A 12,265-nucleotide genomic window follows, 5' to 3' on the forward strand; every position below is an offset into this window, starting at 1 on the left:
ACCAGCCCCAAGCTTCCTGTATCCTGCATCAAACCTGGACTGGTGATTCGTTTCTTATATGATATTATACATGTTTTAATGCCATTCTCCCAAATCATCCCCCCCTCCCTCTCCCACAGAGTCCCAAAGACTGTTCTATACGTCTGTGTCTCTTTTGCTGTCTCGCATACAGGGTTGTCATTACTATCTTTCTAAATTCCATATATATGCGTTAGTATATTGTATTGGTGTTTTTCTTTCTGGCTTACTTCACTCTGTATAATAGGCTCCAGTTTCATCCACCTCATCAGAACTGATTCAAATGTATTCTTTCTAATGGCTGAGTAATACTCCATTGTGTATATGTACCACAGCTTTCTTACCCATTCATCTGCTGATGGACATCTAGGTTGCTTCCATGTCCTGGCTATTATAAACAGTGCTGCGATGAACATTGGGGTACACGTGTCTCTTTCAATTCTGGTTTCCTTGGTGTGTATGCCCAGCAGTGGGATTGCTAAATTCATCTACCAATCTCTGTCTTTAATTGGTATATTTAGACCATTTGCAGTTCATTATTTGTATCTTAGGGCTTCAGTTTGCCATTTTGTTTTTTGGTTTCTGTTTGCTCTGTGTTTTCGTTTTGTCTGTTTTTTCCTTCCTGCCTTCTTGGAGATTACTTGAACACTTTTTAGAATTCCTTTTAGGGTTATCTATAGTATCATTGTATCTTTTTGTGTACTTAAGTAACAGAAGTTTGACTTTGATGTGTCTTGATGTGGATTTATGTATCTTTATTCTTCTTTGGGTTTCCCTGGCTTCTTAAATCTCTGTTTTTGTGTCTTTTGATAAACTTGGCAAATTTTCTTTTTTAAAAGAAATTTTAATTTATTTATTTTTGAATTGAAGGATAATTGCTTTACAGAATTGTGTTGGTTTCTGCCAAACATCAACATGAATCAGCCATAGGTATACATATGTCCCCTCCCCATCTCAACCCTCTTGGTTGTTGCAGAGCCTCAGGCAAACTTGGCAAATTTTCATTCATTATTCCTTGAAGTATTCCTGTCATTTTTATTCTCCTTTTAAGACTGCAGACACAAATGCTACATATTTTTTTTTTATAGTCCCAATGATCCCTGAGGTTCTGTTCATTTTTCTCAGTCTATTTTTTTCTCTTGTTTAGATTGGATAATTTCTATTTTCTGTCTTCCAGTTCACTGATTTCTCTGTTCACTTCATTCTGCTGTTGAACCAATCTAATGAGTTTTTTCCTTAGTCATTATATTTTTCAACTCTAAAATTTCAATTTGGTTCTCCTTTATGTTTTCTGTTTCTTTAATGTGTGTGTATGACTTTCTGTTTCTTTGCTTTTTACCACCCAGTGAAGATAAAAGTCCCAGCTCTCTACTCAGCTTCTTCTGAAAACCTTCCATGGGGGCCCTAGAGGTGCCTCATTGAATCTTGCCAAGGATGGAACTCTAGGTTCTCCACTTCACCTTTTTTTCCTATGGTATTTGTCTAAATTAGAATGGTTATTCTTTTAAAAGTTTTCTGTCTTGACAGACTGTTCCTTTCCTGGTTCTTTCGCTAGACAGCAGGCTTTTTTCTATACCTGTTGGCATTTCCAGGTTTCTGGTTTGTTCAGCTCCAAATCTAGGATGTATGAGGCAAAAGGAAATCCAGGAAACTTAGCACCATGTCATTCCTAGTAAGTTTTTCTTCTCTTTTCTACCTTACAGTGTCTTTTGGTTGATTTATATATAACGTGCAGAGTTTTTAGGTGTACTTATTTAGCTGGAGTAACAGTGAAATGTACACCTACTCTATTTTCCTAGAAGCCGGGACCTGGATTTTAATAGACTTCTGTCATATATTTTCTAATACTATGTTGTGTGTGAGTAAAATTTTGGAGAATGTATTTAGTTTTCTGCTACAACAGAATGAAATTTGTTAGTGATTTCCTCATAACATCTATACTTGAATAATTAATTGATACATTTTTTGTCAGACTTCACCATTACAACTCTAAATTTGTTCCCATTTTCCATTTCTTATTTTTATAAGGCACCCCCTGTTTATTTATACCTGTGCTAACATATAAAAACAAAATTGAATACATTTTTATAGGAAAAAAGAAAGCTTTAAACATTTAATGCTGAGTAATATGAGTTCATTACTATCTGAATTTTGATCATCATTCTTTTGTTAATAAATACCAAGATTGGGTTTGCTTTTTGTGACCTTTCTTTTTCTGGGATATGCCACTTGTTTTTAGTTTGACATCTTCCTTTTTATACTAGATGCTTAGAGGAATGTCAATTAACAAATTCTTTTACATCTAAGAATAGTTCCATGTTATATAAAGCCTATATAATTTGAGGAGACCTTCTTTAAGATAAATTGCAAGGCTTTGAAAGAGGTGGTGTAAATAAAAAGAGCCCATGAAGCTTAAGCTTCACTAGCTTCATGGTATATAAAGCTTTCACTTGTAAAATGGAAAGATGAGAAAGAACTAATTGTATATTGTATATTCATATATATATGAAGAATCAGTGAAGGGCAAAGGCCCCCCTATTCTCTACACACTGTTGCTCAGGGCAGTTTGCTTTTCTCAATCCAGTTTTTTTTTTAATTAATTAATTTATTTTAATTGGAGGCTAATTGCTTTACAATATTGTGTTGGTTTTTGCCATACATTGACATGAATCAGCCATGGGTGTACAGTTTTTAAGGAGCATTATCTCTTCCATTCTGCTCTTTTCCAATTCTGTCCTGTTCTTTGCAGAATTGTTAGCAGTGATTTGTCTCATCTTTGTGACTGTGATCAGATCAGTAGAAAAGGCAGAAAAAAGAAAAGCGACCAACTTCTCTATTTTAAGATATGGTGGTTGGAGAATTTAAGAAACATTATCCAAATGGTCGCTAATCTAGTTAATTTTTTTCCCTGTCATTAGACAAAAACTAAATTGAGGAAATTTATTTAAATTTAATAAATACAGGAATATAATTCTTTTTGTGTATCATTGCCTAATGTATCATTGCAAAATTTTTAGAACTCAGTGGCAGTTATCACTTGTTTCCCCTTCTGTTTTGTTCTTATCACACCCAGTCCCAAAATCTTGCCTTCAATATTATCAGCCAAACCAAACCAGTAATGCTTACTAATCTTTATCAATATTATTTAAATTATGGTACATGTAATACATATTGAATATTAACTGTAGGCATATGAAACAAACCATACTAATTAACTCTAAATTGATTTTATTCATTTCAAATGAGAGATAAGTCTGTGGCAATTTTTAAACTTTCAGGTCACTTTTGTATCGCAGTCTATTTTTTGCTGATGAGTTATTTCAAGGCTGTTTGCTTTATATAAAGGGACTTTGTGAAGATGCAGTTAGTCTCAAAAAAGGTGATGAAGATAATTCAAATGCCATATGCCTTGTAAAGGTAGGTAGAAGTATCTTACCATTGGATAATGTTGGTGTATAGAAAGTAGGAAAAACAAATATAATTTTAAATGGAAGAAATTCAAACTTCTCAATCCATAGTAAACCAGCCCTATGCATGACTAATGTTCTAAAATACCTACAAAGAACATTATTCCACTCAATTTTAACAGTTAACAATAATCTTTAAATTAATAATTAAGGGAAAAAATTTCTTCCTTACAAAAAACCTAAGCCTGTTATGAGGCCCTTTCTTATAACAAAAACTCTAACATGTAATATTGTTTATAAATAATCAACTATCTGTAATACATAATTGATAGTTATCAGCTGTTCTCTTATTATAACTTGTCAAGACATTGTAATAAGTTGCTACTTAGAGTGTTTGGTTAAATTTATGTGTTCTCTTGTTCCACAGTTCCGTAAAGGGTGACTTCTTAATGAATGATTTGATTTATATAGTAGAGTTCTTTCAAAGAAATTAAGTACACAGACCTGTAAATTTTACATATTTAACTGAGCAGGATTCCAGCATCTTTTACTTCACTTACCCACTGTGTAAGAGAGAAGAGTAAAATAGTCATCTAGTCTTAGAGAAATAGTTGAAAGGGCTTGAACAAGTTATAAACTTGACAGTCAGTGCAAAAATTGTGTGAACTATACCACTTGCAAATGAACAGCTTATTTTTAGAATCTATTATGTATAGTGACTGACACATAGTAGGTGCTCAATGAATAGTCCCTGAGTGAGTAAATAAATCAAAGAATTAGTCAAGAAATGTTACCAAACTCAGATCCAGTTGCTTGGCCCTTGAAAAGTCAATAACCAAGAGAGAGGCAGGTGTTGGTGGAAAGCAAGGTTGATTTTGATCAGAATGTCAGCAATCTGGGGAAATGGTGGACTTAATGTCCCTAGAAACCTTCTCTGAAGATCATGCTTAGACATGAATGTTTTCAAAGGGAAAAGGGGAGGTAATCTCAGTTAATCACTGAGATGGGAGTTGGAGTTTCGCCACCACCCCTTGTGTACAAACTTGTTTTATTTCTTGTGATCTTTTCTTAGATGCTATCTTGTTTATACAGTTTGTTCACACAGTTAGTTCTTGAGATTACTGAAGGAGAAGCTAGGGAATTAATAATAATTAGTTGGCCGGATCTCTTCTGGTCATATGTTAGTTAATCCTTCTTCATTTCTACTTATTTGGTCTATAGAAAGAACAAATAGGTTAGGTCAGATATTGAAAAGTATATTTGAGCTGGAGATGAGCAGAGCACAGGGATGCCTGATTTAAGGTTAGTTACAGCATAGCTTTGATAAAGTGATGAGACAGAAGGGATTTCCTGATGAGAGTGGTTTCCTGCAAGGAGATGCTTACAGAAATATTAGTTAATTACTACAGATGAAATATCATTTGTATAGTTATAGTAATAATACTATTGTTTCAAAAGGATTAAATTCAAGTTAAATATTTCACAGAGGAGTATTTTTAATATGGTTTTAATGCAAGAGGAAACAGTTGGACAGCTATAATATTACATTGTTTTATGAATAAATGAGTGACAGAATTTATCAGTTAACTTATTGATGGGTGGTAAGGCAAAGGAGATGTTAGAATATCTCTGATATCTATGACTAAAGTGCTAATAGATGGTAATGCTAACAGAGTGACCCAGAGGGGTTATTAGAGATCTTAAGTCATGTTAGCTTCCCCCTGGAACATGAAGCAGAAGGGAACAAACCTTTCCAGACAATATATAATATGTGTTAGTTATCTATTATATGCAAAATGCAAAGGAGATGGATACAGAGTAAAAGACAAAGCATTGCTTTGTTTAATCTACTTATAGTTTATTGTGCTCAGTTGCTCAGTCGTGTCCGACTCTTTGCAACATCATGGACTGTAGCCCACCAGGCTCTTCTATCTGTGGAATTATCCTGACAAGAAGCCTGGAGTGGGTTGTCATTTCCTGCTCCAGGGGAATCTTCCCAACATAGGGACTGAACCTTTGTCTCCTGTGGCTCCTGCATTGGCAGGCAGATTCTTTACCACTGAGCCACCTGGGAAGCCCTATAGTTTATTAAAAGAGATAATTCTTTACGTATAAAAATGATAACTAATTCTAATCATTCTAGCTAATCAGTTAGCAAAATAGAAGACAAGGAATTTTGGTTGCAAATAATATTTGTAAAATAGTCATACCACAGAAATTCAGAGGAAGTAGATATTAACCATTTTTAGAGATAAGGTTGAGGCATGCTTTGTGAAGGAAAGATACTATAACTAGGCTATGCTGGACTTGAATAACCAGAGAGGAAGGGAATAGGGCAGTTAAGTAAGGGATATTAATCTGTGTAAAATATTCAGTGCATGTTTGATTTGAAAGTTACATTGAGTCTTAAACATCAGATCAAGAACAGCAGCATAAGGGAAAAGTAGGAACTGAACCTGCCTTTAAGGCAGGGATGCTTCTAGTGGGGATTGTGAGGACATTTTGCAAGAATGGGAATTTCTAAGACTGGAGAAGCCAGGATCAGATGGAAGAAGAACAGAGATTCATAGACTGAGAACTGAGCCTGGCTCAGGAATTCGAAGATGGCCAGTTGTGCACTAGGTCTAAGGGACTACACAAAGCTGGGGATGCAGATTGCAACGAGGATTGACAATGAGGAGGGAAGGAGAATAAAGCAAGGTTAAGAATGCATATGATGGGATTGTTTAGAAGTTAATGCCATGAATGGAGTTTACAAGTGTGCCAGAATACACTGCTGGAATGCAAGCATATCTTTGTTGACTGAAAAAAACTGTATAGCCTAAAAGTTGAGACTGTTTTATTTGGCAAACTTTTTGAGAAATTAAGCAGAGGAGGCAGTCTGTCAGGTATATCTGAGGGACTGCTTTGAAGGGGTAAGGGAGGAGCCAGAGTATATAGGGGATCTTGCAATGAGAACCAGGTAGTTGGAAACACAAAAGATTATTATTATCTAAATACATCTCAGGTTAATGAATTTAGTGCTTCTCTGTGTATGGGAAGATGCAAGAGTCTGGGCCCATTGAAATCATTCCTTTGATATGCACCTTAACAATCTAGGGCTAGTATCCTGCTTGTCTCCATCCTGAATCCCCTCAGGGTGCACAGTTGAGGGTGGCTGGATGGAGGAGCCTGGTGGGCTGCAGTCCATGGGGTCACTAAGAGTCAGATACGACTGAGCGACTTTACTTTCACTTTTCACTTTCATGCATTGGAGAAGAAAATGGCAACCCACTCCAGTGTTCTTGCCTGGAGAATCCCAGGGACGGGGGAGCCTGGTGGGCTGCCATCTGTGGGGTTGCACAGAGTTGGACACGACTGAAGTGACTTAGCAGCAGCAGCAGCAGCAGCTACTGACTTGATGGCCGCAATATCCTGTTTCATAATATGGCAGATGACATTCCGTTCACACCTTTAAAGGGACTGAAATGTTTACAAGTAGAAGGAAAACATGGAGAAGGAAATGGCAACCCACTCCAGTGTTTTTGCCTGGAGAATCCCAGGGACGGGGGAGCCTGGTGGGCTGCCATCTATGGGTTGCACAAAGTCGGACACAACTGAAGCGACTTAGCAGCAGCAGCAGCAGAAGGGAAAGAACACACATGAATCATTTTATCTAAAACTTCACTTTCAAATGACAAACTAAATCCTAGATTGTGACATGTGCAAGACCACAGAACCAGCTGAAGAGTGTTGGGATTTTTTATTATGTTTTCTGTATAAGAACGATTGTGCTTTATTGGACACTGTTTTGAGTGCTTAATAAAATTGTAAAATTTTGTGACTCATCCCTTTTTGGGGAGGGCGAAGTGAGTGGCGCTAGTAATTTACATTTTTAACAAGTCAGGTGATTTCTGTGCAGAGTAAACTTTTAGAACTATTCATAAATAAAAACTATTGAAAGTTTCTGAAATTAATGTGATAGTGATTTACAAGTAATTTACAAGATTTACAAGAATAATTGAAACCAAGGAGATGTAGAATTATAAAGATCAGTTACTGTAGTACGGGAATAATGCAGGCGAAGTAATAAGGACTTCAGTAGGCAGTGAGGTCAGAAAGGAAGGAAGATTTTTGAGACATTATACTGGAAACTTGGGCAAACTCTGAGACAGGGTGAGGGACAGAGAGGCCTGGCCTACTGTAGTCCATGGGGTTACAAAGAGTGGGACACAACTTGGTGACTAAACAACAACAACGAAACTGGAAAAATCAGGACCTGGTAACCATATGTGAGACCAGGAGAGGAAGAGCACAAAGAATTAATACAAAATTTGAATGCCAGAGCATTCCATTTTTTGTTTTTGGAAGCATATATTTATAAGGTATTACACTGGAGTGGGTTGCCATTTCCTTCTCCAATGCATGAAAGTGAAAAGTGAAAGGGAAGTCGCTCAGTCATGTCTGACTCTTAGCGACCCCATGGACTGCAGCCTACAAGGCTCCTCTGCCCATGGGATTTTCCAGGCAAGAGTACTGGAGTGGGGTGCCATTGCCTTCTCCGATAACTAGGGATAAAGATGTCCATATATTTGTTGATGAAAATGTATTTTGGAAAGAGAATTAACATAATGTGGGAAAAATAAAATACTGAAAAGAGGAAGAACAATGGAATATACACAAATAGGTGAAAATTATATGTATGTATTACTAGAGGAGTTCAGCAGCACAGTTGATGGAAATTTCTCCATGCAGGATTCTGAATAAATTCAGAATGTAATTTACTTTATTTAAATTATTTAATTTTAGTCTCTCTATCCTACATCTAGTGTTCATATTTTTAAGTTTTACAGATAACGGGAGCTCCAAAGTAAAAGCAATTCCTAAGATTGTCAATTGCCCTGAATTCATAGATATTTCATAAACATATCAACTTCTGAATTTTTCTGCTTTAGTTTAAAAGTTAACTAAAGCTAACTAGAATTTAACAATTAAAATGATGTGTTTTTCTGTCTTCTTTAAAGGTTTGCTTAGATTGAGTAATAGTGTTTAAATTTGAATAATATATAAGGCATATATGATATATATAAAACAGTATAAAATATGCTATTCTTTATGATATGAAGCAGTGACCAAGATATTTTATTTTCTTTTTTTTAAAATGAATTTTGACTTTCAACACTGAACATTTACTATCATTTAATTAGCTGGATAAGTTTCGAACATATTCTCTACATGAATTTTGTGAAGAACAGTTACATCAGGCTACTCAGGCATTGAAACAACTTGAAGATGTCAGGGATAAAGCAATTTCAGAAATAAAACTTACAATTTTAAAGGTAATTCTTTGATTATATCCTCTCTGTTTATCAGTTTTATGTATCAACTAAAACTATTGCTCCAAATTGCATTCCTGGAAAAAGTGTTAGAAATGGACAGAGGGACAAACGTAGTTAATTAGCCAACCAACTAGTACTGTGAATTTACTATATGTAAGATTTTTCAAGGTGCTGTGTAGAATGCAAACACACACACACAGATGTATGTATATGTATTTTGTATTTATATACCTTCAATATGCTTACACTCTAATTTGAGCTGATATATAAAAGGAAACATTCTTTGTTACAAAGTTCACAGTGGGTACAAGATAAAACCTCATATTCAAGAGAAATAAAGCTAGGTAAAACAAAACTTCCCCAAGGATTTAATAAAGAGGATTTGATAATATAATAACAGTGTCCTCAAAGCATTCTTACCCAGTGTGTTGTGACTCATTTCATAGGATTATTTTATGTAGCTTCTCTGTATAGTTAATGACAGTGCATGAAATCATAATTCACAAAGTGCAATTCAGTAAGGAACTGATGCGATATCATCTAGTTATAGAACTTACTACCTCTGCTGCTTTGGTTGAATTTGAGGCTCTGGAGGAATTGGTGAACTAGGTCTCTCTCAAAAATTTTTAAATATTACTTTTCTGAATTGAACTTTTGATAGATATGGGGCAGCAGTAACTTAAAGGCTTTATGTATTGACAGGAAGATGAAGTGGACCTGTTTTCTGTCAGTGAACAAAAGCTTCTTATTCCTTATCTTATTCCTCATAGTCCCCCTAACCTCCCCAAGCCCAGTCATATGAAGACAGATGGGAACAATTTGGCCAAGGGTAGCATAAATCAAAAAGGGATTAATAAAAATATTACTGAGATGTGACTGAGATGCTCGTAAAATATTGTTCTTGTTCAGTTGCACAGTCACGTCTGACTCTTTGTGACCCAATGGACTACAGCACGCCAGATTTCCCTGTCCTTCACCATCTCCTGGAGATTGCTCAAACTCAAGTCCATTGAGTCAGTAATGGCATCCAACCATCTCATCCTCTGTCATTCCCTTCTCTTGCCTTCAGTCTTTCTCAGCATCAGGGTCTTTTCTAATGAGTCAGCTTTTCGCATCAGGTGGCCAAAATATTGGAGCTTCAGGTTCAGCATCAGTCCTTCCAGTGAATAATCAGATTTGATTTCTTTTAGGATTGACTGGTTGGATCTCCTTGCAGTCCAAGGGACTCTCAAGAGTCTTCTCCAACACCGCAGTTCAAAAGCATCAATTCTTCGGTGCTCAGCTTTCTTTATGATCCACCTCTCATTTCCATAACATGACTCTTGGAAAAAGCATAGCTTTGACTAAACAGACCTTTGTCAGTAAAGTAACATCTCTGCTTTTTAATATGCTATCTAGATTGGTCATAGCCTTTCTTCCAAGGAACAAGCTGGTCTCTCACTGGTTCCATTGTTTCCCCATGTATTTGCCGTGAAGTGATGGGACTGGATGCCATGATCTTCATTTTTGAATGTTGAGTTTCAAGCCAGCTTTTTCACTCTCCTCTTTCACTTGCATCAAGAGGCTCTTTAGTTCCTCTTCGCTTCTGCCTTAAGGGTGGTGTTATATGCATATCTGAGGTTACTGACATTTCTTCCAGCAGTCTTGATTCCAGCTTGTGCTTCATCCAGCCTGGCATTTTGCATGATGTAGTCTGCATATAAGTTAAGTAAGCAGGGTGACAATATACAGCCTTGATGTACTCCTTTCCCTATTTGGAACCAGTCCATTGTTCTACGTCCAGTTCTAACTGTTGTTTCTTAACCTGAGTACAGGTTTCTCAGGAGGCAGATAAGGTAGTCTGGTATTCCCATCTCTTTAAGAATAGTCCAGTTAGTTGTGATCCACGCAGTCAAAGGCTTTAGTGTAGTCAATGAAGCAGAAGTAGAATTTTTCTAGAATTCTCTTGCTTGTTCTATGATCCAGAGGATGTTGGCAATTTGATCTGGTTCCTCTGCCTTTTCTAAATCCAGCTTGAATATCTGGAGTTCTTGGTTCATATACTGTTGAAGCCTGGCTTGGAGAATTTTGAGCATTACTTTGCTAGTGTGTGAAATGAGTGAAATTGTGTGGTAGTTTGAGGATGGGAAGGAAAACTTTTCCAGTCCTGTGGCCCCTGCTGAGTTTTCCAAATTTGCTGGCATATTGAATGCAGCACTTTCACAGCATCATCTTTAAGGATTTGAAGTAGCTCAGCTGGAATTCCATCACCTCCACTAGCTTTGTTCGTAGTAGTGCTTCCTCAGACCCACTTGACTTCATGCTCCAGGATGTCTGGCTCTAGGTGAGTGATCCTACCATCGTGGTTATCTGAAATATTACTCATATTGTGTCTCCTTTTCTCTCATTCAGCATCACTTGGATTTGGCCTAAATATTGGTTAAGATATTTTCACTTAAATCAATTTCAGATAAGAACCTACTAGACTTACTGCTAGCTCTGTTTTAGAAATTCACCAAACTTATTTACTCCATGGAAGTATGTAGACTTAATAAAGATGAGAACATCATAAAACTGAGAATGTGTCCAAATAAAAAAATTGTGAACTAACATTGGAAATGAAAATATCAATAAAGCATATTTTTTCTTTTTTTCCATTAGATATTATTTCTCAGAGGCTTAAGCCCTACTGTGACACAGCTCTTTAATCTGGGTAATAGACCACTGAGTTACTGGGTTCCTTGTGGCTACATCAGTCAGAGAATTTTCCCTATTTCCCAATTTCCAGAATGAGTGTCAGTTGTCAGTTCCTGGGAGCACTATAAAAGCTTCTCAAGTGAATCTAAAGTAGAGCTAGATTGAAAAACATTCTTCTGGTCAATGTTTGGGACAGCCTAGCTCTGGGAAAATATAGCACAGGTATCAGTTCAGTTCAGTTCAGTCGCTCAGTCGTTTCCGACTCTTTGCGACCCCGTGAATCGCAGCACGCCAGGCCTCCCTGTCCATCACCAACTACCGGAGTTCACTCAGACTCACGTCCATCGAGTCAGTGATGCCATCCAGCCATCTCATCCTCTGTCGTCCCCTTCTCTTCCTGCCCCCAATCCCTCCCAGCATCAGAGTCTTTTCCAATGAGTCAACCCTTCGCATGAGGTGGCCAAAATACTGGAGTTTCAGCTTTAGCATCATTCCTTCCAAAGAAATCCCAGGGCTGATATCCTTTAGCATGGACTGGTTGGATCTCCTTGCAGTCCAAGGGATTCTCAAGAGTCTTCAACACCACAGTTCAAAAGCATCAATTCTTTGGCGCTCAGCCTTCTTCACAATCCAACTCTCACATCCATACATGACCACAGGAAAAACCATAGCCTTGACTAGATGAACCTTTGTTGGCAAAGTAATATCTCTGCTTTTGAATATGCTATCTAGGTTGGTCATAACTTTCCTTCCAAGGAGGAAGCATCTTTTAATTTCATGGCTGCAGTCACCATCTGCAGTGATTTTGGAGCCCAGAAAAATAAAGTCTGACACTGTTTCCACTGT

At 37.0% G+C, this 12,265-nt stretch overlaps 1 protein-coding gene across 1 annotated transcript in view; it reads left to right on the forward strand.

Moving 5' to 3' along the window:
* Window positions 1-12,265, forward strand: part of DNAH14 (dynein, axonemal, heavy chain 14) — a 376,195-nt gene that overhangs the window by 58,927 nt on the left and 305,003 nt on the right. Inside the window, exons 8-9 of the mRNA XM_010852937.1 lie at window positions 3,297-3,435; window positions 8,612-8,743. Of these exons, the coding sequence (XP_010851239.1) occupies window positions 3,297-3,435; window positions 8,612-8,743 (271 nt within the window). The remainder of the gene's footprint in view (window positions 1-3,296; window positions 3,436-8,611; window positions 8,744-12,265) is intronic.

The sequence above is a fragment of the Bison bison genome, unplaced genomic scaffold, assembly GCF_000754665.1.
Source record: "Bison bison bison isolate TAMUID 2011002044 unplaced genomic scaffold, Bison_UMD1.0 scf7180017864317, whole genome shotgun sequence".
NCBI lineage: Eukaryota > Metazoa > Chordata > Mammalia > Artiodactyla > Bovidae > Bison > Bison bison.